A 26446-nucleotide genomic window follows, 5' to 3' on the forward strand; every position below is an offset into this window, starting at 1 on the left:
GACATCGATCTCTTTTTGTCCTCGGAACTCGGTCAGTCTGGCCTTTCCCCGGTGTGCGAAACACTATCACAACTTGTAGCTGTCAAGGCACAAACCCTCTTGGAGCTTCAAGGCGACGGTCCTGGGATACATCCTGGTCACCCATTTACAATAAATTCATGATTTTTGAGATATGACTGTCCCTCGCTACAGCTATCCAAAAACTCTGCTCTGTTCGTGGAATCAGGGTGGGAAGGACAAGGCTTGACACACGGGGGAAGTCGACTGCAGCCCTCAAGCCACTGGTCGACAATCTCTTCGACGAAGCTCGTTTCTGATGCTTGTCCTCGGCTCCAGTGCTTCAGCATTGTCTCGAAAGCTCAATGTAAACGTGCTGGAAGCAAGGCTATCTGACTCGAGCCGACCTTGATGACCACAATACCCCGACTTCCAACTTACAGTGTGATCTGCATTATCTCAAAGCGTCAAAGAGCCAGGAATATCCACTGTTCTTTGTGCTACCAAGCATAAAACGGTGAGCCTGGTTTTGTACCGAAAGCAACAAAGGACATTTTCCGGATGCGGACATAGGTATGAACCTTAAGACTAGAAGGTTATACATACTTTCAAGAAGCGCTCTATGCCAATAGCACAACAAAAATTGCTGGAAACTCACCATGGCGCGCTATGTGGATGACGTCGAGGCAAGGGCAATACAGAAGGATGGCACTAGCCTTAACAGGATTCGACTTCCGCCAAACCCATCACCAAATACACAATGGATCGGCGGCTACAAACTGGCCTCCGGATCCAACGGTATCGCAAACATATGGGTGTTGGTAGACAATGACACCCGCAAGGCTATCAACCATGCTGTAATCAAGGACGCCTTCGAGGGAAACGTCGCCATCGCCGAGACAGGTCTCTACAAGGGCATCTACAGAAATCTCAGAGACAAAGGTCTTGACTTTGGCGCTGATCCAGGAGCAGAAATAGGACATGCGCGACCTGAGTTTCGATTCCAAAAAGAGGCCTACCTACAGGGATTGATGACGGAGCCTAAAGCGACTGAAGAGATATTTTCTATCCCACTATGGGGTTACTCGAGGCAGAAGCAGAATTACAAGGACATCTTTCCTTACCACTATCACTGGAGATTATACATGCCGTTGTATGATTACGGAGATCTCGACACAATCATGAAAGCTCATCGACACAAGAGGAAAGGCATACCGGAACCCTTCATTTGGCACTTTCTCTGTTGCATGATGAAGGCAGCCCGCCAGCTAGAAACACAAGCGCAGTCACATGGATTTGCTAGGGAATCCGATGTAATAATCCCGTTCGACATGAAACCGAAGAACATATTCCTCGCTCCACCTGATAGCAACTCATCGTTCCCAGCATATCCTCGCCCTCACATAGCGGATCTTGGAGGCGGATGCATCACCCGCGACGGCGATGTTGAGAACCAACAGCACAAACAACGGTGGGCTTACACACCTGGCTTTCTAGCTCCTGAGATGTGGAGACCATCCAGTGATCCGCACCGTCGAGCTCCACCAAATGGACGCATCCTCCCAGAAGGAACTTTGCGCGGGACTCACACAACAGTCTGGCAAATTGCACGAGTGGCCGAAATGCTAGTGAAGCTGGAAAGACACCCACAAAACATTGATTACCAGATCGGCTCTCCTGATTGGAAAATGAAACCGAATGTTCTTACGGATATAGGACCTCATCCTGGACAAAACTACTCGATGACTTTGAGGAAGCTTGTGGACACATGTTTGAATTTCAGACCTGAAGCTCGAGGTACGCCTCAGCAAGTCTTGGATTACATTGAAGATTACGGGCTTGCAGAGTGTCAGGGTATGGATACCTTTGGCAGTGATATGTGGTTTGTAGACCAACAGCACCTAAAGGATACCGCGCCTCCTCCCCCTTACAGACTTGCACGACACGCTTTAGATGCAGCGGAGATAGAGAAAGCTAGACGGATCGAACACGCAAGGCCATATTTACGTGCTTGGGGTCCGGAAAAGACACGGCAATTCATCGATCTAGGGGGTTTGCCTCTTGAGAGTCTTGAGGTAGAGTATAGTGGGAATGCACATTGGTGGATCACAGACCCGCAGGATTTGGTTGATGACAATGGAGGTCCGGTGATTCCGTATGATAGATTATAAGGTCGGGTGGGATTGAATGTTCAATATTGAATGTTTAAATTTGAGCTGTTGGCAAACATATCATCTGGTACTCTCGCGTGCACCGTCAGATACTTGTATCATACATCCATCTGTTATTACGTACAGGCACCATATATGTAGCAACGACCTCAATTAAGCTTAGACATGGCATGCCCTCAGCGTGTGTGGGATGCTGTGACACCCATTCAACTTATGAGCGAAGCAGAGCAACGACGAGCTATAGAAACGCACAGTCATATCACTTGTGCATGACTCTAGAGCAAGGAGTTGATGAAACAAGGTATCTCGAAGACATCGCCACAGTCTCTCACAAGTACTGTGCCTTGGAACAGCTAGCAGTATGACGGTGTTCTGCACGCAAAGAGTGCAGTTTATACCAACAGCTGATCCACTCCAGGACACAGTCAGAGCTACCGGTTTCGTAAGTGGCAAGCTGACTGAAGCCTAGCAGAAAATCACGTTGCCAGAGTTTATCACGATTATACCAAGTGTTCTTCAAAGAAGAAATGTAAGCCGCAAGCGAACCCGCAACTCCGCAAAGGATAGAGAGGCAAGATTATAAAGGGCACCGTGTCCGTTCATATTGATCTCACTTAATATGGACCACCTATTTAGATACACTAGACTCCGAATTGTTCAGCACGAAGCTCAGCGACTCGTGCTAGTGAAGGTGGGTCATGGGTTTGGAGAGCTTCAACTTGAGAAAAGAGGAGTTCGACGCGAGGCTGCGAAGAAATTTATTGTGCTGTACAGCTGGTCTGTGCGAAATCGGATTGTGCCGTGGAGTGGGACTGGAAGAATAACGACGTCTGATGCTTTGAGGGGTGAATAGGGAGGTTGTGAAAAATCGGTTGGTTTTTTGAAGAGTGTCTGGAAGAAGTGTACGTTTGCGGCCTGGTTGATGCTGGTCGAGGCTTGCTCTGATGGCGATATTGATGATCGTGTCCGGCTGTTGGCTGATGAGTTCCTCGATCATTCATGACCTTCGATTGATCATTGAATCAATTGCCGGAAACCACTATCAATGAGAGTCAACGTCTAATCGACCACAGGACAATTTTATGCTTAACAATGTTCAAACTTTGTAGGTAACACCAGGGTAACATCATTTTCTCATTACTTTGGAACTTCATGAATTCAGGCCCATCACGCTTTACATTTCCAATCTTGTTTCCCGTCATGCGTCTCTGCCACTGTTGTCGAGAGATGTTCCTATCTGAGTCTTCTCTTTATTCTCGACAGCCACTCTTGTTCCAGTCAAAGAGAGTCGTCCGAGAGTTACTGCCAGTTCAGGTCCTCAATAACACTTCGACCGCCCCACCTTTGATGTATCCTTTGTCTTCTATACTTGCTTCTTCATCCATCACAACTCATAAATAGATGCCGAGAACACGACCATCGAGTAGATTTCCTTCTATCAGAAACACACGCTTTCTTGCCCCCCTTGATCAAACCAGATCCATCATTACAAATCATCTTCTCAGTCGTCTGCAGCACGACTGAAACCAAAAGGCCAAAAAGCCACCTCCAACTCAAGCAACAAACGTCACAAAAGATGGTCCGCTTCACCGCCCCTATCCTCTTCATCGTGACCCTCTGCACCCTCCTCCTCACCGCCCCCGTCCTCGCAGAATCCGAAAACGACTGGCAAAACTACAAACTCCAATGCCTCCTCAAAGACCACAGAATCCTTCAAGCCACCGACCGTCTCTGCAACCGTGACCTCCACGTCCCCAGCGGTGTAGGTCAAATCGGAGAATCCTACGCTCGTAACCAAAGACTCAATGTTCTCCCTAATCAAAGGTGTTTGATGGATGGACGTATGAATATGAAGAGTAATGTTTGGGTTCCTAAGTATTGGTGTGAGAGACAGTTTTGGAAGACTTGTGCTCAGGGCAATAGTAAGGGTAGGGGTTCGCAAATGTTTGGTGGCAAGGGTTGTCAGCATTTCTTGATTTCGGACTTCCCGGAGTAAAGTGGGTGTGAAGGGGTTCTTGCTACTTTGATGTCTAGCAAAGGTACTGTTGTTTTCTCAAGGTCTTGGTCGTTATTTGTATCTTACCCTTTGTCTCTCGTTGATACCTGTCCACGTCTCATGACTGTGTTCTAACAGCTCTTCATTTCCCTCGCTTTTAGTAACAGGAACACAAGGAATCTTTGCCTCATGAACATTTACGCCATCTAACTGTGATGGACTAATCACCTACTCGTGATATCCATATCTTGACAAGTAAAGCTCGTCGGTTGCAGGTGAGATAGAAATGTTCGTATAATACAGATACATAAGCAGGTTACATACAATCGTGATTACAAGGTCTCAATCGACGAGCCTGTCCTCCAAGCTCAGTTGGGGATATCATCCACACTAGTAACATGGACCTCCTTTCTGCCATTCATCTTGCGTCGAAGCGCACTCGATGCAGGGTAAACAACCCTCCGCAGTCTGTTTGGCGATCCGAGTGGCTGATAAGCCTTCAGACCATGCCAAGGGTCAACTCTCATATGATCCTCCCAGAAAGTCTTTCTCTCATAGTCGAAACTCTCTTGCTTGGGGATTTTGACGGTAGCCACGGTCTGCCAGGGGTACTTTTCAGGATCCCAGACCTTTCCGGCGTATTCGACGGGTTGGTCTTCGAGGTTCTCGCATAGCTGGACTTGGAAGAGGTATTCTGCATCGTGTTCGGCGTGGAAGTTTTGGAGCCAGCGGTGGAGGATGTCGGAGCCGTCTTCGGGGCGAACGGTCTCGTCGTAAAGCCTTCGTTGGGTCTCGCTGGATGGTACCAGGCAGTACTTCATGACATAGTCGCCGAAGCGGTATGCGGTTTGTGAGTATTGACGGGTGCTCTCGAGATGGGTGTTGCGGACCTTGTCGCGAGCAGTCTGCAGTTCAGTGTCGTCGCGCTTCTCCAGATGCTTACGTAGCTCTTCCTGGTCATGACCATACTTGATACGCAGGTCGATGATCTCGCGAGTCACTTTGGCGGTGGCTAGATCGAGGGCTGGCGTGCTGTTGAACTCTATGTCTTGAGTTGGATAGTCCTCATACATGTCTCCTTGGACTCCAAACAGCTTCATAGCAAAGCCTCTAGGTACGGGGATACGATCCTGGAAGAATGTTAGATGGCAGAACATGAGCAGAAGAAGGTGAACGTACGTCAAGGCCGGGGTCACCAGGCTCAGTGCTATATCTTGCAACGATGGGATACTCTCCACCCTTTGAGAAGAGCTCGCCTTGTCTCAGGTGCTTTGGCAGACCATCAGGAACGACGAATGAGCCCTTGACGATTCCGTGGGTACGGGCATGGGTGCCACTGTAGCAATGGCGATGGACGTTCCATTGGGCCTTCTGAATGAGATTGATCTGTTCAGCGACAGCCTTGATATCGTCTTCTTCATCGTCGGCTATCTTCTCTACGCCTTCAGAGTCCCAGCGGATGTAATTGCGTCCTGACAGGTTCTCCTGTTTGACATTGTCGGAGTCCTTGTTAGGTGCCTCGTGAACGGTCAAGTTTGATGTACGATCAACGGTTACAGTGGAAGACATGATGACGTCTGCTCTTCTGATCTGTGAAGGTGAAGTATACGCGAGAGCCCGACCTACCTGATGTAGGACCTATATAACACTGACAAGCAGGTCTAGACCAATTGCGGGGTATGACCTTGATGAGCGGAGAGTAGAGCGGGATGAGCAAGTAGCAGATATAAGCTCGATGCTAGTCGGCTATGGGGGGCTGGTATTTCAAATTTGACATAGCTGAGGAGTTCCCCGCCCTGTTCGAAGGGGATGTTGGAGCATCGAGACATGGCCGGCCATACGGAAGGACGGAATTAGTGATGGTGGCTTGAGGGCTGGCTGCAGGATGTAAGGCCATGATCGAACTTCAAGACTTCTTGGCTCGAGACAAGAACAAACAGCAAGCCGGTCACTGGTATTGATCGAAGATGCGGGAGAGAGTCATGTAGATGATGGACGTGATTGGTGTCTGATCAAGCGGACGGGCAGAAGACGCGTTGATTGCGGCTTGGGTTGCGGCATGGGAAAGTGTGGGGAAGTACGGAGCCCCTGCTTGTCTCGATGCTGCCTTCCCGATCTTGACTTTGTAGACAAACTGATTATCCATAGCATTGTGCTTGTTGCATTCTGAACATGTCTGCTGTATCGAATGCTGACGTGGCGATAAAGTCGGGTTCGTCCATCTTTCTTCCACGCGAATCGACACAGAAAGCTGACACTGCCACGTTGCAGCTTCCAAGAAGAAGAGAAAGAACAAGAAGAAGACCAACGACAAGACAAAGACTTCTGCCGATGCTCCGGACACGAACGGCGTCAATGATGAGGGAGACGACGATGTCGACGAGGAAGATGTTGCAAGTCGAAAGCAGTCGGTAGCCGGTCTCGAGGACTCCCAGGACAACTCTTCCATCCCACAACCTCTACCTGTGAACGCTACCGAACAGACACGCGATACAGCCGCTTCTCCTCCGAACATCAAAGCCGACGATGATGCGCACTCCGAAACAGCCGCGCGACTGGACGCCATGGTCAAAGAGCGAGACACGCTACGCTCAGAGTTGGCAGACTTGCGCAAGTCCTTTGAGAGCATGCAAGAGAAGCACAATCAAGAGACAGAGACCTTGAAATCACAGGCCCAAGACGACAAGGCTGCCAAGGACAATGCGGAAGTGGAAGACTTGCGCAAGTCGTTGGAAGCTGTCCAGATCAAGCACAAGCAAGAGCTCGACCACGTCAAGAAGCAAACAGAAGATGCTCAGACCGCAAAAGACAACGCCGAAGTGGCAGGGTTGCGCTCCTCGATCGAAGACATGCAGAAAAGCCACCAGCAGGAGGTCCAGTATCTCAAAGACCAAGCACAGCAGGCACAGTCTGCCAAAGACAACGCCCAGATAGCTGAGCTCAAACAGTCACTGACATCTATGCAAGAGAAGCACACAAACGAGATTGAGGTCCAAAAGCAGCAAGCGAAGGACGCCCAGACAGAAAAGAACAACTCGGAAATCACATCATTACGTCAATCGCTGCACTCTCTCCGAGCAGAACATCAGAAAGAAGTCGGCCATCTGAAGAAGCAAGCCCAGGAAGCACAAACGACCAAGGATAACGCCGAGGTGGCAGATCTTCGTCAGTCACTGGCTTCTGCGAAAGAGCAGCATCAGAATGAACTTGACCATCTCAAGAAACAAGCCCATGAAGCACAGACGACCAAAGACAATGCGGAAGTCACCGAACTACGAAAGGCACTTGAAGCTGCCAGAGAGGAACACCAGAGAGAAGTCGCCGAATTCAAGAAACAAGCACAAGAAGCACAGACGACCAAAGACAATGCCGAGGTGGCCGAATTGCGCAAGTCGCTGAAGTCTGCTCAAGAGGAGCACCAAAGAGAAGTTCAAGACCTTAAGAAACAAGCTCAAGAAGCGCAATCTGGAAAGGATGGCACCGACGGTGAAGAGGTGGAACAACTCAAGACACAGCTGCAAGAAACACAAAAGGGCAAGGAGAGTGCCGAAAGCGCATACCGCACACTCTTGGGCAAAGTCAATACCATTAAGTCACAGCTTGGAGAGCGTCTCAAGGCCGACGCCGAAGAACTATCCAAAGCCCGTGCCGAGATTGAAGACCTTCAAGAGGAGAGCAGATCCGCCCGCGAAAGCAAAGAGGAACTCCAAGTCACCATCGACCGATTGGAGACGCAACGCAAGGAACACGAAAGCGAAATCGAATCTCTTCGAAGCCGAACCAATGTCAGCCAATCCAACTGGGTCAAGGAGCGCGACGAGTTGATCAGCAGAGAAGCCTACGCCCGCGAGGAGTTCGAGAATGCCCGACAGGCCATGCAAGACTGGGAAGTTCTAGCCATGGAAGAGCGATCATTACGTGAATCACTCGGCGAACGTGTCATTGAGATTGAAGAGCAACTCAACGGTCAAAGAGAAGCTTACGAGCGTGCTGCGAGCGAAAGAGATACACAAAACTCGACTGTCGACTCTCTGCAACGAGCACTCCAAGACATCCAAGATGCACGCAAGAAGGAGCTTCGCGAGATTGTCGAAAGCTCACAAGCCCAACTCGATGCCTTGCGTGCTCAAACAGAAGAAGCAAAAGCCTCAGCCGCTTCGTCAGCAGAGGAGCTGGAGAAGACGAGGAAGGAACTCGAGCGCGCCCTCCCCTTTGAAAAGGAAGTCAAAGAAAAAAATCTCCTAATCGGAAAACTACGCCACGAAGCCGTGATTCTAAACGACCATCTCACAAAAGCACTACGATTCCTGAAGCGCGGAAAGCCAGAAGACAATGTGGATCGCCATATCGTGACGAATCATTTCCTCCACTTTTTGATACTCGATCGTAGTGATCCGAAGAAATTCCAAGTTTTGCAGCTGATAGCCGCATTACTTGGTTGGACGGAAGGTATGTCTCCCCTGACCCTAATCTCTACCACAAACACAGATTGCTGACACGCATGATTCAGAACAAAGAGAACAAGCAGGACTAGCTCGCCCAGGCGCCTCCAACTCCCTACTTAAAATCCCTCTCTCGCCCTTCCGCCGCACACCCTCTACACCATCCCTCTCAGACTCCACCTTTGACAACCATCAAGGGGGAAGTAAAGAGTCACTTGCAGAATTATGGTCTGATTTCCTGGAGAGAGAAGCTCAAGAGGGTGGTATGCATGGGAGTAGGAGTGGCAGTTTTGCCATGATGAGTCCGACGCAGGAGAGACCTGCTAGTAGTGCTGGGCTGGGGGTGGGGGTGGGGAGTCCTAGACCTTGAGGTGGGGTGGAATAGGAGGTGAGGTAATTGCATGAGAGAAGTGCATGAGAAGTGTAGATGAGTGAGATGTTTATATATTCAGCTTTTAAAAGCATCAGTCTTTTGAAACTTTTTAGCCACTCGGACTAAACACCTATCGAGCTACATGTGTGTAAAGGGGTGCCATTGCGATAAGAGTAGGATTCCTCATTGCTTTCCTCTCTTCCTGTCCTTTCAAACCCATGATCGTTTCTCGAGTGAGTTGACTTGCTTGTTTCTTGCTCTCCTCTTCTTCTCGGTAACAAAGCCCTTTGAACGCCGTACGCCGCGCTTCATGCTCGGATTTGTTTGATTCTCCACACCCCAGCGTCTCGTCTTGTTGTGTATCCTTTCCAACCCTAGCCAGCATTGATCGTGAATAAAGCAAAGTGAATTTCCGGCCCTCCCCTTCTTCAAGTGGAGTACTTCAGAAAACTACATTCATCGCTTCTTGGCATTAGGTCTAGGCTTGCACTCATCAGGAGCAATAGAGTGCAGCATGACCTTGTTAGGGTATTGAGGGTTGTTCTGTTGGTATCCTTGATGCCAGTCGTAGGAAACAGCGTAAGCAAAGACAGAGCCATCGTGGGAAAAGTCTGTGCAGCTGATGGAGCCTCCAACTTCGGGGTAGCCCTTGAGACGGTGCTTGGCGTCCTTGTCCCAGAAGTGGAAGGTGCCGTCACTACCGGCAGTGCTGAAGGTTCCGTGGATAGGGTGGAAGGAGATGGAGTTTACCGAGTAGACGTTTGATTGGTCGCGGGTGTTGGGGGCGGTCTGACGATGGCACTTGAAGGAGAAGTTTGAGCTGGGAGAGATATGTTAGTGGGTGGTGTATGTCATGCACAGAGTGGCCAAAATTACCTCGAGTCCTTTTCCTCGACGTACTGGATAGCACATCTACCTTCGATGGAGCCAATGGCGAAACCGGTGGCGTCGGCGAAACAGCTGATGGTTCTGGTCTGCCACTTCAGAGGACTCTGGATTTGCTTGTATGCCGAGTTGGGCTGGGCGAGGTTGAAGATTTCGACCCAGCGGTCGGCGGTAGCAACGACCAGAAGCTGGTCGCGGGTATCCATGGCGTAGACGCGATCCTTGCACTGAACGGTAGCGGCAGGGGTTTGTTGACGTAGATCCCAGTACTTGATGGTCTTGTCCCAAGAACCAGTAACGAGCATTGGAGAGTTGTTGACCATGATGCTTTCTACGCACTTGATGGGAGCGTCGTGGGCGGCGACGGTCTGGGGGGTGGTGCTGCCTGCTCCGAGATCAAGCATCATTGCCTGTTTGTTGGCGCCTGCTGCGAAGACTTTCGTTCCATCCTGCTAGAGTGTTAGTAGCGTCTTGGGGCGCGCAGACTGTAGCGCATACCTTTGACCAGCATGTGCTGAGAGCAGGGGCACCCAAATCAATGAGAGCCTTTCCTGATCCGCCATTTGGATCGACTTCGTAGATGCGAACTTTGTTGTCCCATGATGCGACTGAGAGGTGGAGAGAAACCGGCGAGAAGCTCAAGTCCTGGATACTATCCTCAGGTGGATTGTTGAGAGCGATGTCGCCGGTGATGCTGCCCTGGGTAGCGGTCGCCGAGTTGGACTGTGCCGAACCAAAGAGACCAGCCATTTCTGCGTTTTGGAGGTCGACGTAGCCTAAGTGTTCGATTGTTTGTGGTGTAGATGAGGTTGTCTCGTGTTTGAGATGAAGGAGGTCTTCGGCGCGTGAGTTGTGTTCGAGGAGAGCCCAGAGCTGTCGAGAATTGGCGCGACTGATGCGACTAAGACCGCCAGTGACGGTAGGAGGGATGCCTGTGGTGTTATACGTCAGACGTCTGCCAGAACGATATGAGCACGCTCGGTGGGATCCTTCAGCACGAGGCAAAGGAGGTCCTTCTTCCTCGACATCGCCATCATACGGAGATTCGTCCATGCCGAGAGCCGTGTTGCGCGAACAGAAGAGAGCGACATGGGAGCCATCTAGACAACAAGCACAGAGCGCGAGGATTCATAACGTACCGTATTATATTGTCTCGGCGTACGGTAAGAGCAAAGTCGAGAGCGGCGACAGCAACTCAGGCGTACTAGGTTATCTGCGTACTAGGTGATGCGACAGCAACAAGGGATCCACCAGCCAGCAGCTACGAAAGTTGTAAAGCTCACGACGACGAACCCGACGCTGCCACGCTAGCCCAACACCGCCCGGCACTAGCAAGACCCGACAATCCGCCGTCACTCCCGAAGTCCCAGCAAGCTTACAAAAAGGCCCGCGCGCAAATCTTGCACTTCCCTCTCTCCAACCTCTCGCTCAAAGAATCGCAATCAAAGCTTCCACACCGAAAGGGGACGCGTCCTCTTTCTGTTCTGCACAGAAACACACTGCTTTGGGAGAAAGTCCCCGGACACGCCATGGGTTTACTCATGGTATGCGGAAACGCGCCGCCATAGATGCAAGCACACCTGCGGCTTACTTCGCCAGCCCGACCTCTCACACCTCAGACATTGTCCCCATCGCCGTCTGCACTCCGCATGTGCGCTGTTGGCTATTCTCATTATTGCTTTCCTCGCTCGGTCGCCTCTGCCCGCAAGGGGGACGAGGATATGAGTCCGTGGCCGGGCAATGGGGGAAGCTGGCTATCGGGATGCCTGCTGGCGCTGTGTAGAGGAGGTGGTGGGTTCGTCTTGGTAATCTCGCAGTCTTTGGGTCTGTGGGGTTTCCGGTTGGGCATACTGGCATCTTCTTCGTCGAGGTCGAAAGATATGCGATTGCTTCTCTCTGCTTGCAGAAGGGGTAACTCGATGGGGCTTATTCTTGATGCGAGGGGTTCAACACACAAAACACTCTTTTTCTCGGATCTGTCTGGGTGCTTTGCGCATTTCACTGCGCTCTGTTCATGCCATTGCTCGGTCAAACGTGCCAGATTCCTTTACACAATCTTTTCCCCCACACACACACACACACACAAATCGTTCTACATGATGATGAAAAGGTATAGAGTCAAGCACTGAGATTATCCACTTCGGTGTCCCTTCATTGGGGCCGAGGCTGGTCCATTGATGCTACATTTCCTACGACGGTATCTGACAGAACGATTTGATGTGCTCCCTTTTTTGGTATACACTACACACATGGCAAGAGGAAAGAAAGAACTGGAAAAATAAAACAAAAAACATTTTCTTGCACCATCACTCATTCTACTGTTGGCAATATTCAACGTGATCTACCATGTCCCATGGTCTTTGTCAAGTGCTACTCAAGCAAGATGATGCCAGATTTCGAATGCTGTTGCTTGAATACTGATATGCTAACTATCTACCGCCATGAGGACGCGAAGACGGTTTGCCATCATCCTCATCGTCGTCGCTGTCATCCCCAACATCAAATCTCTCCCTCTCAGGATTGTGAGGACTCGTCAACTCATCCAGCTCTGCTTCGTCAAAGTCTGCCGCTTCCAAGTCTCTTCGTGCTTGCTTTCTTCGGAACCCTTCGGCATTGAGACCCATGCCGTCCATCTCGAGGTTGTGTGACAGCCCACGGTAGCCTGCCGCGCTTCTTCTTTGACGCCAGATAAAGTATCCCCATGCTGCCACGGCAATGACAACTACGACTAGCGCGACCTCGCCAGACTTGTAATATGCCTTCCATGTTGCTTGTTGCAAAGCTTCCTTCTCCGCTTCCTCGGCTGCAGTGCTGTTTGGGTGTCCACCAACACTGGTCAGAGGTCCCTTCTCACCGTCAATTCGACTGTCGGTTGGGATGCCTCCGACGCTGTCAATGTCCACCCCCATGAAGCGGTCCAACATGTCTCTACTGCGACGAGGCCAGTCGAATGGAACCATGTGCGAAGCGTTGTAGAAGACAACATATGTAAGGTTGCGAGCCTCTTGCCAGATTCCTGCTGGTTCACTCTCGAAAGTCCAGTCGCGACGGGGTGCCCATACGCCAGGTGCTGTCTCGAAACCCTTGCCGCCGTTCCACTCCATTCTGTTGATGAGCTCTTCAGTACCGATATGGTTGCAAATCAAATCTTTGTCGCCAGAGAAGAGCAGAATGGGGACTTGTTCAAGCAAGGCAGGCAAAATCTCGTACGAAGGCTTTGCGGCGCGGGCGCTGAAAGCATTGCCCACTTGACCGCTGCACTCAGCCCAGCCACTTGTCTTTCCAGGACTAATGTGCAAAGCATCCGTGACGTCCTTGCGACGGAGATATGGCTTGACTTGAGCGAGATCTGGGGGCCAGTTCATGCCGCAACTCGGGTATGTGTCGTCCAGACGTACGTCATACATGTTGACACACTTGCCGTGCTCCTGATTGCTGACTTGCAGAATCGCTTGCAAGATGGCCTCGCATGGCCGCGAGTCGACGTGGTTCTTTCCGTCCTTGTCCAAGTCCTCTATGCACTTCGAATGCTGAGCTTCGACTTTCTTGGCACTTTCGCTGCCATCCTTGATGAGGCCAACTTTCTTCGCGTATGGAAGATATGAGAGGGACTGGTCGACGGTCGAGATCCATCCATTGCCAATAAGAAGACCAGCAAGACTCCACTTGTCGCCCTTCTTTTCTGCGTTGCGCTTCAGGATGGCTTCGGCCAGGTATGGAATGTACTGGCCGGCGTATGACTCGCCCGCAATGTATAGCTAGACAGAATTAGTGACTGATGTTGACAGTCAGGACCACGATCTTGGACTTACGTCGTCATGTCTATACTCGGGGAACAGGTCGTAGAACTTTTCCAGGAATTGTACCATCTGGTTGGAAGCGTCCTCCAGTTCGTGAACGTAACTGTCCGTATCGACGTAGCTGAAGCCGGTTCCAACAGGTTGGTCGACAAAGAGCAAGTTCGCGAACTCGGCCCATGAACCATTGTTGTATTGTAGGCTCCCGTCCGGCTTGACTCTGTATGGACCAATTTCCATCATGGCGCCGTCCATGGAACTACACCCAGGGCCTCCGTTGAGCCATAACACTGTGCGTTGCTTGTTTGCGATGTGACGGTTCTGGTAGTGCCAGAAGAACAGGTTGCCGTGGTGCTCGGGTGTGATTTCGATATGACTTGAAGAAAAGGTCAGCACACAGTCTCCAAGGTCCAAGGCCAGAGTTCATACCCAGCATGCATCTTGAGCAGAGGCTCGGGAGCTCCAGGCAATGAAGACACAAAGTAGTCGGCTGCCGTCTGCTTGGCTGCAGCACTAGCCATCCATGAGGAACAGTATAGAAGGCCACATGCCAGAGACCCGGTCCATGTTGCTTGACTCCTCCGACGAGGAGAGGTTGAGAAGAGCTGCATGATGCGCGTATGCTACCTCATGCCAGTTGACAGCTAATCGATGTCGTAGTTGAATAAGAATGCCAAGGGTGAGACTTGAGCTCGTGAGATGTGTCCGCTACAACGAAAGAGAGTTGTAAGCGTCTTCCAGTTACCTCGAACAGCCGGCAACACAATGCGACGACTATCAGCGAGCTACACAGAGAAGGCCGAAATTGTTCGAGTCGCAAAAGGAGTCGCAGTCACTGCCCCATTGACCAAGCAGACACGCGGCTTCCCCGGATTTTCCACTTGCATGTGCTTCCGACTCGCTCGCCGACCCTGACCTGCACTCTCACAACTAGCACAAAGACAGTCAAATTTGGTTTCAGTCATCAATAAACTTGCATTGATGCTACCTTATTCGAGAGAGCGCTCAACCCTTTCGTAGCCACCCATGATAGACACCGCCTTCTTGAGCTTCATTAGGCCAATAAACTGGTTGTCGATCTTGAGCTTCTCCAGTCCAAAGAAGAACAAACCAGGAAGATGTTCGTACTCTTTGGCAGTACGAGAAGGAAAGCAACACCTGTTTGCGTCTCTTTCAATGGCAAGGATGTACTTCCAAAGGCTGGAGCTTTCAGGAACCGACTCACAGGCTAGACAAACGGCTGCGATACTGAATCTGAAAGGGAATCCTTCAGGTCTGATGGCCTTGTCAAGTTGCTGAAGAGCTGCGTTTGCAAGCTTCGGGATGTCGAGTCTGTCTGCGAAGATGTAAATCTCGATGTAGGCCATCTGGCGTTCCTCTGCATCTGTATCATTTCTGCCCCCAAAACCTTTCTCAACAAAATCCAGATCGTTACGGGAAAAGAGCCAGGTGTGAAAGACCAGGAACAGATCCAGACGCTCATCTAGACTGATCTTGCTTTCGTTTGCTTCTCTGAATGCGCCGTTCAATGCGCGTTCAAAGAAAGTAGGGCAAGAGGCGAGTAAATGCTTTGAGACAGGGAACGCGATGCCGCCGACGATGACCTCGATGTAAGGTGGTGCGATGTTGGGGCTTTGATATGTCAGTACAGCTTTGTGTGCTTCTGGACAGTTGTAACGTACTCCAGTGGAATCCAAGACTCGTCAACTGCTCCCTCATCATCATCATCACCAGCTTCCTTGCCGACCGGTACGAGAGGAACCACTTCCTCAACCTTGATCATGCTCATGGCGAAGAGACTTGTAGGCTTGGAGGCAGGGGCTTCTGGAATGTCTGCGTGGTCGTCGACGAGATCTTCGTGCTGCATGTTGGAGATCTCATTGTCACCCATTTTGAGAACCTTGGTGATGAGATCTTCATCGATAGTGAAGTGACCTGGAACACGATACTCGTCGTAATCGGTATGAGGGTCTTCGTATTTATCAATGTGTGAGGGTTCACGCTGTGCTACGGTGTACGCAAAACGTTGGAAGAAACCGCGCATCATCTTGTGGCTGACGGTAGACGATGGCGAAGTGGGAGAAAAAGAAGAGTGGTTGTGAAAGGTAGGAAAAGGAGCGGGAGTTGTGGTGAAGCGAAGAAGAGGAAATGGAGTTGTTGTGAGCGGGATCTCGGACTTGGACAGAGCGGTCGACAACAACAAGTGAATCTTTGATGTTTCTTTCAAATATGTAAGGACCTTACTTAGATGACGCTCCTCTCAACTGGTGTCGACTGGCTCTTGCTTGCTCGATGGAAGAGAAAGGGGATGAGAGATTGGAATGGAAGACGAATGACTACACATACTCATCATCGAAGATACCCACCTCACCATCACTGCAGTTGCTCAGTGATCCGCCAACACTTTGCTCATTTCACTACACTGTTGCCTGTCCTGCACATGTCGGGATTTGAAGATGCCTCGGTGAAACACTGTACTTACAACATACCTCACTCGTCGGATCATGACAACGAGCCTAAGATGATCTATATTTGGCTGAGGACTGTCAACTATGTATCACAATGTGTGGTCAAGAAGAAGCCATCTGCTGCAGAGGTGGTTGGACTTCGAGCTTCTTCCCTGGCCGAAGAGCAGCCGCGGGCGACCAAGTCAAGCTTGCATCGCATACAACCCTGCTCCAGCCCTAATCTTGTTACAAACCCACCATACCAACTTCTTCTGCTCTTATCTGTGTACAGCAAGAACAAGGATAGCAAAACATGGACCCGTCTCAATACCAGTTGTCTGGGACCTCTCGTTGCCTGTAGTGCGTCGATTCGCCTATGTCTTGACCGTACACCCGTTCGTGTACATTCTCGTCAGCGTTGATCCGTCGCCCACCTGGACAAGACCCGAATAACACTTAGCCAAGCAAATCGCACCTGCCTCTCCAGATATCTCAAGACAATCAAGCAGCCAGTAAGATGTTCAGGTGAACATCAAAACAAACGAGTATCAAGTGACAGCAAATGGAGCAGCGTTCCAACAAGCAACGCTGACTTTAAGATTCTAAAAGCATCGTGCAGACCTATGCTCCACCCCCGCTAGCGAGCGGATTAGAAGGACTCGTTGGTCAAATGAGTAAAAGAAGACCTTGGTAACAAGACAAGGTTAGCATTACGACCTGGTGCATGATGCCAATTGACAAACAAAACATCAAGTGCCTCCTAACGGAGTCGAACCGGTGACCTCGGCATTACTAGTGCCGCGCTCTACCAACTGAGCTAAAGAGGCTTGAGATGGAGCATGCCTCGCTGAGGATGTACATGTCCAAGTCAACACACAATACCACCCAGTCGAGAATCGACTGGTATCTCGAGAGCAGAAAACTTGACCAAAACATCCTTCATTCCAAAACATCATTTCAATACCTCTCATCTATGAAGGAAACGCCGGGGTGAGGTATGCCGAAACACAGAACTTCCAAACTCTTGCCAACCTTTTCGTCCCGGAAAAACATGACAGAAGCTAGGATGATGCGAAAAAAACACATCTAGCTAGTCTGCAGAGCAGCCTGCTTGATACCCTCAGTGACCTCCTCAATGGCATCACCAGCCTTGGGATCCTCAGCACCATCCTTCTCTGCAGCTTCAACAGACTTGCCAGCATCTTTGGCGAGCTTAGCCTTGGCTCTCTCAGCCTCCTTCTTTGCCTTTTTCTTCTCCTTGTCGGCCTTTTTGGCAGCGGCTTTGGCTTCCTTCTCTGCCTTTGCCTTCTTAGCCTCTTCACCACCAAACATTTCGCGCCATTCCTTTTCCTTTTCGGGCTTGATTTGCTGAAACAAGTGGGCGGCGGCGTTGAGCTTGTGGTTGGGAGGAATGCTGTTGCCCTGCCAGTCGTCAGGAATGATGAGGAGGGTAGTGTTGAGTTGGTCGAGGATGGCGGTGGAGGTTGCGGGCATGTAGGGAGCGATGATGGAGGCGAGGAGGTGGACGTGGTTGAGACCGAGACCGACGACGGCGGCGCAGCGTTCGGGTTCGTCCTTTGCGAGGGCGTTGTCGAGTTTGTTGTCTTGGAGGAGCTTGTTTCCGAGGTAGGAGATGTGCATGGCTGCTTGCAGACCTTGACGGATCTTGACGGCGTCCATGATGGCCAGGTACTCCTTGAGAGCCTCGTTGACTTCCTTCTTGTGGGCAGCGAGAACACCTTCTGGGTCGTTGTACTTGGTGTAGTCGGGTACGACACCTTCGAAGTTGGGTGAGTTGACAAACTTGACGATACGGTTGACAAAGTTGCCGAGGTTCTTCAGGAGCTCGTTGTTGTTTGAGTTGATGAATCCAGTCCATTCGAACTCCGTGTCGCCAGTCTCGGGACGTCTTGACAAGAGGTAGTAGCGCCAGACGTCTGAGGGGATGCCGGTTTCTCTTGCGTTGTTGCCAAAGACTCCAATGCCTCTGCTCTTGCTGAACTTGCCCTGTTCGTAGTTGAGGTACTCTGTAGTAGAGAGATGGTTCAACATGGTCCACTTGTCGCCAGTACCAAGTTGGGATGAGGGGAAGACAACAGTGTGGAAGGGAACGTTGTCCTTGCCCATGAATTGGTACAGGCTGACATTGTCGGGGTTGTGCCACCACTTCTGCCACTGATCCGTGTAGTTTGCGGTGATGGAAACGTAACCAATGCAAGCGTCGAACCAGACGTACAGCACCTTCTCGTCGTAGCCAGCAAGAGGAACCTTTGTGCCCCACTTCAAGTCACGAGTGATACCTCTGGGCTTGAGACCTTCTTGCAGCCAAGAGTTTGTGATGTGAATGCCGTTTGACGACCATGCGCCCTCCTTGCTCGACTTTGCCGACCACTCTTCAACCTGTGCCTGCAGCTTGTCCAACAGCAGGAAAACGTGTTTGGTCTCTCTTGCGACGGGTGTTGCGCCGTCAAGCTTGCATCGAGGCTTCTTCAACTCCAGAGGATCGAGCAAATGTCCACACTTGTCGCACTGGTCTCCTCTTGCATCCTCGTATGCGCACAGCGGGCACTCTCCCTCGACGAAGCGGTCGGCCAAGAACGAGTTGTGCGTTTCGCAGTAAGGCTGCACCGTTGTCTTCTCCTCCAGGAAGCCGTTGTTGTAGAGTTTTGTGAAGATGTCCTGAGCGATCTCGGTCTGCTGGTTGGTGGGCGTGCGACCGAAAATGTCAAAGCCAATGTTGAACCACTCGTAGACTTCAGCGTGCAGCTTGTGGTACTTGTCGCAAAGCTCTTCCGGTGTGCACTTCTCCTCGATGGCCTTGGTCTCGGTGGCAGTTCCGTACTCGTCAGTACCGCACACGAACAGGGTAGGAAGGCCGCGTGCCTTGCAGTATCTACGACCTGAACATCAGCCACGTTTGCGCCCAAGTCCTGAAGCGAGACTGACCTGGAGAAGACATCGGCAGACAAGACACTACCGATGATGTTGCCCAAATGAGGGACGTTGTTGACGTAAGGAAGGGCAGAAGTGATGAGGATGTTCTTCTTGCCCTCCTCGGGCAGGATCTCTTTGCGCTCGCTCATGGTAGTGCGTCGGCTTCTGTCTGCTGGATACGATATGGAGTGTGATTGTATGCGAAGAACAGGATCTGCTGTTCAATGGTTGCGGAAGATGGTGGATGTGACAATTGCGCCTTGCTGCTTGTCGCTCAAGTTTCAGCTTTGGAGGGGTCCAACTGCTGCTGCAAGTGACTCAACTGCCCGTCCGCACGCGCCATCCCACCTTCGCCCTCGCTATTCAGCCCTACCGCCCATACCACATCTTTTTTGACATCACGAAACAAAAATATCAAATCAGATCGACATTCACCAACGCCCACCATCCCTGGACACCGCCTTCCCAGCCGACAATACACATCGCATTAAGAATGGCAAACACTCAGCCCGATGACTTCGACTCCCTCTTCAACCTCGAAGAAGAGTACTATACCGAAGGTTACAATCTCGGCGTAGCAGATGGTTCTCGCGCCGGTCGTATCGAAGGTCGTCTCTTCGGTCTCGAAAAAGGATTCGAAAAGTTCGCTGCCATGGGAAATTTAGCTGGAAGAAACGCAATCTGGGAAGCAAGAATTTCTGATCAAAATTCTGCTACTTCAGAGGAAAGCGAGTGCAGATTGCCTAAACTGTCTGGAGGTGCTAGATTGCAGAAGCATTTGCAAACCTTGTATGCTCTGACTGAGGCTGAAAGTCTGTCTACCGAGAACAATGAAGACTCGGTTTCTGATTTCGATGACCGACTCAAGCGTGCTGAGGGCAAGGTCAAGGTCATTGAGAAACTGGTCGGTGAGGGTCCTCTTGTTCTCGAGGCTTCACAGCCTGCTGTTTCTGGCAGTGGCAATGCACAAGTAAGACGTCAAATCAAGATCAAGAGAACAGATGCTGGTGGAGAGAGCAGCATGGAAGACTTCAACATCCGCCACGCTCGCTCTTGAAGCTCGATTTTCATGCTTCGAAAAGGATTTTCTTCCTGCTACAGCTACCAAGCCAACGATATCATCATTCCCCGATATCAGCAAAACACCGAGTCTCAAAAACCCACAAACTCACGATACTCCGCAATATGCGCCCAAAGATCCCACTCGTCAGCCAGAGTTTCCACAAACCAAACAAACGCCTCGCTCATGCCTTTTCAATCCTCGAACTCTTCAAGCCACGACCTCAGTCTCCGCGCTGGCAGGTTTTGGCTCCTGCTCAGCATCCAGCTTAGGTTTCTTTGGGTCACTAGCTCCATCGGTCTGCAGAACATTACTCATGTCGGCAAGCGGTGGTCTACCAGCAGGATTGTCTGCTGGCAACGGTCTCTTCATCGCAGGAGGCTTGTAGGCACTTCTATTTGCCAGAGGACTCTGCTGCATTCCACCTGGCATGCCAATACGTCGACTAGCATCCATAGCAGGATTGACGAAGTTCGATCTGTTCGCAGGTGCTCCACCATTCACCATCATTTTCGGGTTTGGAATTGGCACAGTTGGCGCGCCAACTTCCGATCGCTTGATGGGTGCTGACTTCCTGAGATCAACTCCTTGGGTTCGTCGAATTGAAGGACTCTCGTGATGGGGATCAAACAGCTTGATCGGTGGAATAGCACCTGCCTCGGGAGGCTGCACCAGAGCAGTAGCTGCGGCTCCAGAGACGAAACCGGATGGTACGTGTGCCGGAACTTGAGATGGCGTAATCACTGATTCGGGGGGTGTGATCTGTCGACCGTTGGTGGTGGTGGTTGACTCTGAGGCGGATGATGGGTTGGAGCGAAAGCCATTCTGGTTGTTGGCTTGGTGTGGAGGAGGCATCATGCGATTTGGCGGTTGGTTGTTGTTGTTAGTGTTGGAGTTCTTGAAGATCTGTGGCGGTGGCTGAGGACGAGATTGCTGCCCGTTGTACTGGCCATTCTGTTGTTGGCCACCGGAGAATTGGCGCACGTTAGGCATAGAGGCTACTCTATTCGGTTGCTGGCGATTTGCTGCTTGTGCTGCGACAGAGTTGGCAGGAAGTCGGACTGGCGTCTCAATAGAGACGTCTGTAATGGAGTTGTCCAAGCGAACCTCATCAGGGTGGCTGAAGTCCACCTCGTCAAACAGATTTCCTCCAAACTCGTCTTCGAATTCCGATGTGTTTGACTGAGCGCTAGGCATGCGTGCTGGTGGATTTGCTGCAATGGTCGTGCAAGTCGAAGGGCCAGCTACGGCTTCTTTCTTGATCGGGGCGTAGTCTGGATGACGGTGTAGATTCTCGGCATCCCATTTAGATGGCGCGATCCTGACCTTTGTCACTCTTGCGAGATAGTCCTTGTCATACAAGCAATTGCCCAGGACGTTTCCGAAGTTGCGCAATGCTCGTTTCAGGGCGTCGGTGGTGGCTTCCTTCTTTGCTTTCTCAAACGCGGCCGCTTTGCCCTTGCAGTTCTCGATGTGGCCATATCCAATATCCTGCACTGCGTCAGCTTCAGTAAACACGGACGCGTTGAGAGAAGCTTACCTCGTGAAACGTGCCATCTCTCAAAGAGACGCGCACAATAGTGGACAGTCCTAGATTGATCTTTCCTGTTGTCGGACTCTCGTCGCACTGTGATAATTAGCATCCGGCCAAGACAAGGATCCCTCAGCAAGACTCACGAAGTCAACCTGAACGTCTCTGATCGCACTGCTCCATCCATTGAAGCCAAAGACCTCGTTCGCGAGGTTGATGACCTTTTCTGCTGCTAGGTAATGGACTTTGCCTCCTCCATTTCCTGGACGAGTCGAGATATATTCAGGTCCAAGTTGCTTGTCAAGGCGGCTCTGCAACGTAGCTATCTCCTGTGCCGTGTATTCATTGATGCGGTCCTTCTTCTCTTCATACGGGTTGCTGAACTTGTGGTCCTTCCACTGATCACCTGGACTAGGCAAGTGTTAGTAGCACATCCAGCTGTCAGAATATCACGACTCACGCAGGCATAATCGATCATCTGTCTCTGCAACCAAAGTGGCGACACGGACTTGCTTTATGCACAAATGCAACAGCGCTTGCCTTGGAGGCGACGCGGTGATCCGCGACAATGACGCGAAGCACGTGGCGCGCCAAGCCCAATCCATCACCTTCACTGCCTCCTCTTCTGCCTAATGTAGCTTCTTCAGTATCGCTATCAGGTAGTCATCGCTGCTGACTGCGACTGCCAATTCTGTCGGACAGTCAAAGCCACACGAGTGTCCGTCTCGTTCGCCACTCTCGATCTCTGCGCGCCCATCACGCTCGGCCGCGTTTGTTCTGACATTGGCACGATAAACAACTCAGTTGAATCACACTTGAGTGCATACTGACATCGAACTACAAATGTAAGCCTGGATCAACATCCACGCGCCCATTCGATCAAACTTTCGGAGCGTTCGTCTCGACTCCCATGTAAGCTTCCGATCCCGGCAACTTGACCCAAGGTGCAAACACATTCGTGTCTTGCGGTATGACTGTCACGAGCTCGGGAAAGTGTCTTGCCAGTACATCTTTCATGCCAGTATTCTGCACCCCATGGAAACCGACCTCGGTATAAGTATCAGCATTCTATTGTCCAGCAATAAATCTGTCACTCTTGAGTCTGCGACTGGCCATTAAAATGAAAATGCGGAAGGCTGTCTCGCTGAAGCCAAAGCCCTTGATCGTCGGCTCGCTGTGTGATCCAACAAGCGCGTCCACAGTCTCGACATCACCATTGTAGACTTCACTGAGTCTCGCTGCAAGCTCCTTGTTGCCACCGGTCAGTTCCTCGAATGTCTTAGGTACGGACATACGAAGAAGTCGTCTAAACTGGCAGTAACGCGGCACTCCACGCTCCCGATCACAAAGGATGTCAACCGTGGCCAAGTCACGAACTTGACCATCCGGAGTCGGAAGGTTCCGCATCAGGTTCGCATAGTTGTTGTTGGTAATGGCACCAGGATAGTTGATGCAGAAAGAGTAGAATGCATCAGCGAACGACACGCCGCCAGTTTTGAGGGGCTTTACTGCATCCTTGAAGGTAATGTCGGCTACAGGGATTGTAGTCCTGTGCTGACCTCCGTCAATGTCGAAGAACGCAACATTATCTTCTGCAGTCAGTCAAGCGTAAGACAAAGCTAGAGGTGATAACCTACCTGGTATGAGGGAATGCATTCTGTACACCGAAACGAACTCTTCGGTAAGAGAGTAAGGGACTCCCTGGTGGTCCACCGTCGAGCCCGGAATACCGCTGATGGCCTCGCTGGTTTTCGAGATTCTGCCAACGATTTTGTTCAGAGTCTCTCCTGCAATGCCCCACCTTTCGACATATCAGCATCTCTGCCAAAGCAGAGCAGGACACTTGAAATACCAGTTTGCGTTCATGCTAGTTTCCATTGTAGGATGTGCCAATATAGCAGGCGTCCATTCTCTGTGTTCAGTGGTCAGTAAAACATCTCGATCCTTCGGTAGGTCATCGCATACACTGTGTGGATTTTGGCCATCAGAGCGCAGTTGACGAGTCGAGCCTTGTCGAAGATCTTGTCACTGGGTCTTGTCAGTATCGCTACAGCCAATCACGAGTCTAACAAATGTTACCCGGTCCAATCAGGATGAGCTTCACGAATTCTGTCGCAAACGGCATTGTGCTCCAAAGCGAAGAGCGTGTGTAGAAGTTCTATGCCGGTCCACCAATTATCGGAGAAGCCTGTCTTCGGATTGCCATCTGCATCGCGAGGTAGGAAGGTCTCTTCGTTCTTCTGGTCTCGAGAAGCAGATATCCGTCATGATGCTGGTCTCTCAGGTCTTTGGTCACAGTTTCGCTTGAGCCGTATATTTGGGAACCGTCCCACCTACGTAAACTGGTTAGTTCGGCGCAGGTAGTCTGGGGACAACAGATATACCAAGCGGTAGATGTGTTCTTGTAACCAGGGCACTTTATGTCAGATGCATCAAGCACCTCATCTGGCTTTGTGCGATAGATCTTCATTTGGTTATGCCAGCTATCGTTCGGAAGCAGGGGCACTTCGTATGTATCCTCGCTCTGTTCATCAATCAGTATGAGCAATAATACGACTAGATCAGTTTTACCTACACTTTCATGAAACACCCAGTCATGAACCTGGAACTGGATCCAAGCAGCAGCAAGCAGATTCAAAGTTGTCGCTGGCTTGAACTCTCCTGGCTTCCTGGACATGAAAGCCTCGCTGACCAGTCTAGGATTCGGGGTCCACAGCTCCTCTTCAGTTGGTTTCTCACAGTACTTCCGAGGAAAGTTGCGACCAAACCGCATTCCAGAACAGCCCATCTTAGGCTGAGTGAGCGAGTTGTCTTTGCCATCCGAGTTTCTGGCAGCGAGGAAGCGTTTGTCCTCCAGTGGAGTGATGTAGGTGTCGCCTTGTGCTGTGGCAGAGTCATATCCATCGTGAAGGTTATATTGGCGGAGCTCGACACGAAGAGCATCTAGATTTAGAGCTCCGATTGCACTGGGCAGCTTGTGCCATGGCCTGACTAAATTGACGACATGGAACAGACATACGAGTAATCTGTCTAGTAAGCCCGGCTGATAGTTCTGTGGGTCCATGACAGTTGTATTCTGTATCGAAGTGAAAGATGATGGCCGAGAATGAGGACTCTGTCCAACTTTATAGTCGAGCAAAAGCTGCTCGAGACTCAAGTTTTACGGTAGTAGAGGGCAGTGCCAAACACAGCCATTGTTTCCTTTTTACATTTGGTATTTCCCAACATACATGCTTCCCTACCCCGAATATGGGCGGCCTTATGATGCTCGTAAGCATGAGTTTGTCGGTTCCAGCGGATCCTTCGAAGACCATAGCAGCCTTGTAGGATCGGATTCCATCCGCCGTGAGACACTACCAATACATCCGCTGCTCGAAAGATGCATTTGCATCAGAAGCTGAGCTTTAGCTTCAGCCACTGTTGCGTAACTCAGGGCTACATCCATGCGATGAGAGCGAAATGCATGTTAGCATGAATCTTTTGAACGGCATCCTCACTATGCAGTCAGTCTGACAGGCTGAGGTATCACATGCAGGCACACGCAATGCTGTGAAGTGGAATCAGCTCGAAAAGAAATTGGTCCTGTCCTGTGGACCGGGATTCCAGGTTCACGACGAGAGAGACGTGTTGTATGCATGCATAAGGATGGGTCACGTTGTCGCCGTACAAGCATACTAATTTTTCACGCTTCTCTTCACCTCCGAAATCATCCATTATTCCAATAGTCGACTTCGAGGTTGTATACCTAAGCTTCGAGAAATGTTCTCGAAGCGCTCTCTCGACAGTCAAGATCTAAGGACAAATTCACCAGTTCAGACAGTGGAGATCGTGACAACTCTTGATGCGACACTGCTGACTACAGCCATTGACCTACAAGCCATTCACGTCTGTCTGCCTTCCAAGCTTTCGACAAAACAAAGGTCAGCTAAGTCATAATACCACGAACATCACGAAGATACGACACGACTCTACCTAAGTCAAAGATGGTCGGGAAACAACTCTCCATATGGAAAGAGGTATCGGCCTTCTCTACGACGCGACCTCTTTTTCGCAAACAGTGCATCGACTCATCGCCTCCAGCTTTCCTCCGTTTTCTTGCAGATCCTTGATCACGTCGTCTTTGGACTTCTTTCAATGACTGGACTTTCTAGCTTGCAACTTGCGACTCCCTTCTTGCAAAGATCCCAATCATCCTGGAAGATACGGATGGAGCATCCTTAATCACGACGGCACTGCTGGACCATGACATTCTAATACGTTGATCTTTGATGACGTTCTCAACAAAAGCTGCTGTAGCTCAGTGGTAGAGCGTGGGATTGCAGTCATCTGCAATTATCCTAAGGTCCGTTGTTCGACCCAGCGTAGCAGCTTCGTTTTTGCGTGTAAAATGTGTGTACTTGCTTTTTTGCTGAAGCCTGTCTTGTGTGGGGCGTGGCTTTTTGGCCTTCCATCTCCAGGTTTCAGACTTTGGGTGCTTCGAGAATCTGGCAGAGAGAAATGCCCATTTGCTGGACTTGTTGCTGGCTAGTACGCATTGTCTCATCTAGGTTGTGCGTGACCCAGTTGAGCGCAAAGGTATGCTGGTGTACGACGTGGATATTCAGGTGGTATGTAGGCAAGAGGATAGAAGAGTCTCGAATCAAGGCACAAGTGACCAGGGAAGTCTAAGAGACCCCTCTGATTTCTGAAGAAGTTCGTCCATCGATCTAATATCCTTTTTCCTGTGGGGCGGTAAAGAGGAGCAAGGTTCACTGTGTTTATCATGCTCGAGCTATGTCTGGCGGCCAATGTCTGAAGATGACGCCCGCGTAAT

The 26446-nt window shown here is 50.6% G+C and overlaps 11 protein-coding genes across 11 annotated transcripts; 4 read left to right on the forward strand and 7 right to left on the reverse strand.

Moving 5' to 3' along the window:
- The first annotated feature begins 322 nt into the window (after positions 1-322).
- On the forward strand, positions 323-2253 carry AUEXF2481DRAFT_119817 (uncharacterized protein). The gene has a single exon (XM_013493202.1). It carries the CDS (start codon positions 657-659, stop codon positions 2166-2168), a length of 1512 nt encoding a protein of 503 aa, XP_013348656.1. The 5' UTR covers positions 323-656; the 3' UTR covers positions 2169-2253.
- Positions 2254-3744: 1491 nt separating this feature from the next.
- On the forward strand, positions 3745-4164 carry AUEXF2481DRAFT_123 (uncharacterized protein; the record flags this gene model as incomplete). Its single annotated transcript, XM_013493159.1, has 1 exon — positions 3745-4164. One exon carries the CDS (start codon positions 3745-3747, stop codon positions 4162-4164), a length of 420 nt encoding a protein of 139 aa, XP_013348613.1.
- Positions 4165-4532: 368 nt separating this feature from the next.
- On the reverse strand, positions 4533-5733 carry AUEXF2481DRAFT_45414 (uncharacterized protein; the record flags this gene model as incomplete). The annotated part of the gene is made up of 2 exons (XM_013493203.1): positions 4533-5294; positions 5344-5733. The coding sequence occupies 2 exons, from the start codon at positions 5731-5733 to the stop codon at positions 4533-4535; spliced, it is 1152 nt and encodes a 383-aa protein (XP_013348657.1).
- Positions 5734-9435: 3702 nt separating this feature from the next.
- AUEXF2481DRAFT_45415 (uncharacterized protein) lies at positions 9436-10614 on the reverse strand (the record flags this gene model as incomplete). Its single annotated transcript, XM_013493204.1, has 3 exons — positions 9436-9799; positions 9856-10313; positions 10363-10614. 3 exons carry the CDS (start codon positions 10612-10614, stop codon positions 9436-9438), a joined length of 1074 nt encoding a protein of 357 aa, XP_013348658.1.
- Positions 10615-12251: 1637 nt separating this feature from the next.
- On the reverse strand, positions 12252-14475 carry AUEXF2481DRAFT_93262 (uncharacterized protein). The gene is made up of 3 exons (XM_013493205.1): positions 14091-14475; positions 13677-14037; positions 12252-13622 (listed from the first exon to the last, which is right to left on the reverse strand). The coding sequence occupies exons 1-3, from the start codon at positions 14270-14272 to the stop codon at positions 12294-12296; spliced, it is 1872 nt and encodes a 623-aa protein (XP_013348659.1). The 5' UTR covers positions 14273-14475; the 3' UTR covers positions 12252-12293.
- Positions 14476-14541: 66 nt separating this feature from the next.
- Positions 14542-15708, reverse strand: AUEXF2481DRAFT_75293 (uncharacterized protein; the record flags this gene model as incomplete). Its single annotated transcript, XM_013493206.1, has 2 exons — positions 14542-15293; positions 15344-15708. 2 exons carry the CDS (start codon positions 15706-15708, stop codon positions 14651-14653), a joined length of 1008 nt encoding a protein of 335 aa, XP_013348660.1. The 3' UTR covers positions 14542-14650.
- A 100-nt stretch (positions 15709-15808) lies between these two features.
- On the forward strand, positions 15809-16598 carry AUEXF2481DRAFT_120042 (uncharacterized protein). The gene has a single exon (XM_013493207.1). It carries the CDS (start codon positions 15910-15912, stop codon positions 16528-16530), a length of 621 nt encoding a protein of 206 aa, XP_013348661.1. The 5' UTR covers positions 15809-15909; the 3' UTR covers positions 16531-16598.
- Positions 16599-16872: 274 nt separating this feature from the next.
- On the reverse strand, positions 16873-19332 carry AUEXF2481DRAFT_103703 (uncharacterized protein). The gene is made up of 2 exons (XM_013493208.1): positions 19055-19332; positions 16873-19001 (listed from the first exon to the last, which is right to left on the reverse strand). The coding sequence occupies exons 1-2, from the start codon at positions 19189-19191 to the stop codon at positions 17195-17197; spliced, it is 1944 nt and encodes a 647-aa protein (XP_013348662.1). The 5' UTR covers positions 19192-19332; the 3' UTR covers positions 16873-17194.
- Positions 19333-19535: 203 nt separating this feature from the next.
- AUEXF2481DRAFT_24522 (uncharacterized protein) lies at positions 19536-20099 on the forward strand (the record flags this gene model as incomplete). The annotated part of the gene is made up of 1 exon (XM_013493210.1): positions 19536-20099. One exon carries the CDS (start codon positions 19536-19538, stop codon positions 20097-20099), a length of 564 nt encoding a protein of 187 aa, XP_013348664.1.
- A 213-nt stretch (positions 20100-20312) lies between these two features.
- Positions 20313-22101, reverse strand: AUEXF2481DRAFT_131 (uncharacterized protein; the record flags this gene model as incomplete). Its single annotated transcript, XM_013493166.1, has 4 exons — positions 20313-21593; positions 21643-21729; positions 21780-22044; positions 22094-22101. The coding sequence occupies 4 exons, from the start codon at positions 22099-22101 to the stop codon at positions 20313-20315; spliced, it is 1641 nt and encodes a 546-aa protein (XP_013348620.1).
- A 196-nt stretch (positions 22102-22297) lies between these two features.
- Positions 22298-25160, reverse strand: AUEXF2481DRAFT_75296 (uncharacterized protein). The gene is made up of 8 exons (XM_013493211.1): positions 24209-25160; positions 24018-24157; positions 23930-23966; positions 23713-23873; positions 23599-23661; positions 23486-23545; positions 23271-23434; positions 22298-23222 (listed from the first exon to the last, which is right to left on the reverse strand). Exons 1-8 carry the CDS (start codon positions 24695-24697, stop codon positions 22702-22704), a joined length of 1635 nt encoding a protein of 544 aa, XP_013348665.1. The 5' UTR covers positions 24698-25160; the 3' UTR covers positions 22298-22701.
- Between the last annotated feature and the right edge of the window lie 1286 nt (positions 25161-26446).

The sequence above is a fragment of the Aureobasidium subglaciale genome (genome assembly GCF_000721755.1).
Source record: "Aureobasidium subglaciale EXF-2481 unplaced genomic scaffold scaffold_0, whole genome shotgun sequence".
In the NCBI taxonomy this organism is placed as follows: domain Eukaryota; kingdom Fungi; phylum Ascomycota; class Dothideomycetes; order Dothideales; family Saccotheciaceae; genus Aureobasidium; species Aureobasidium subglaciale.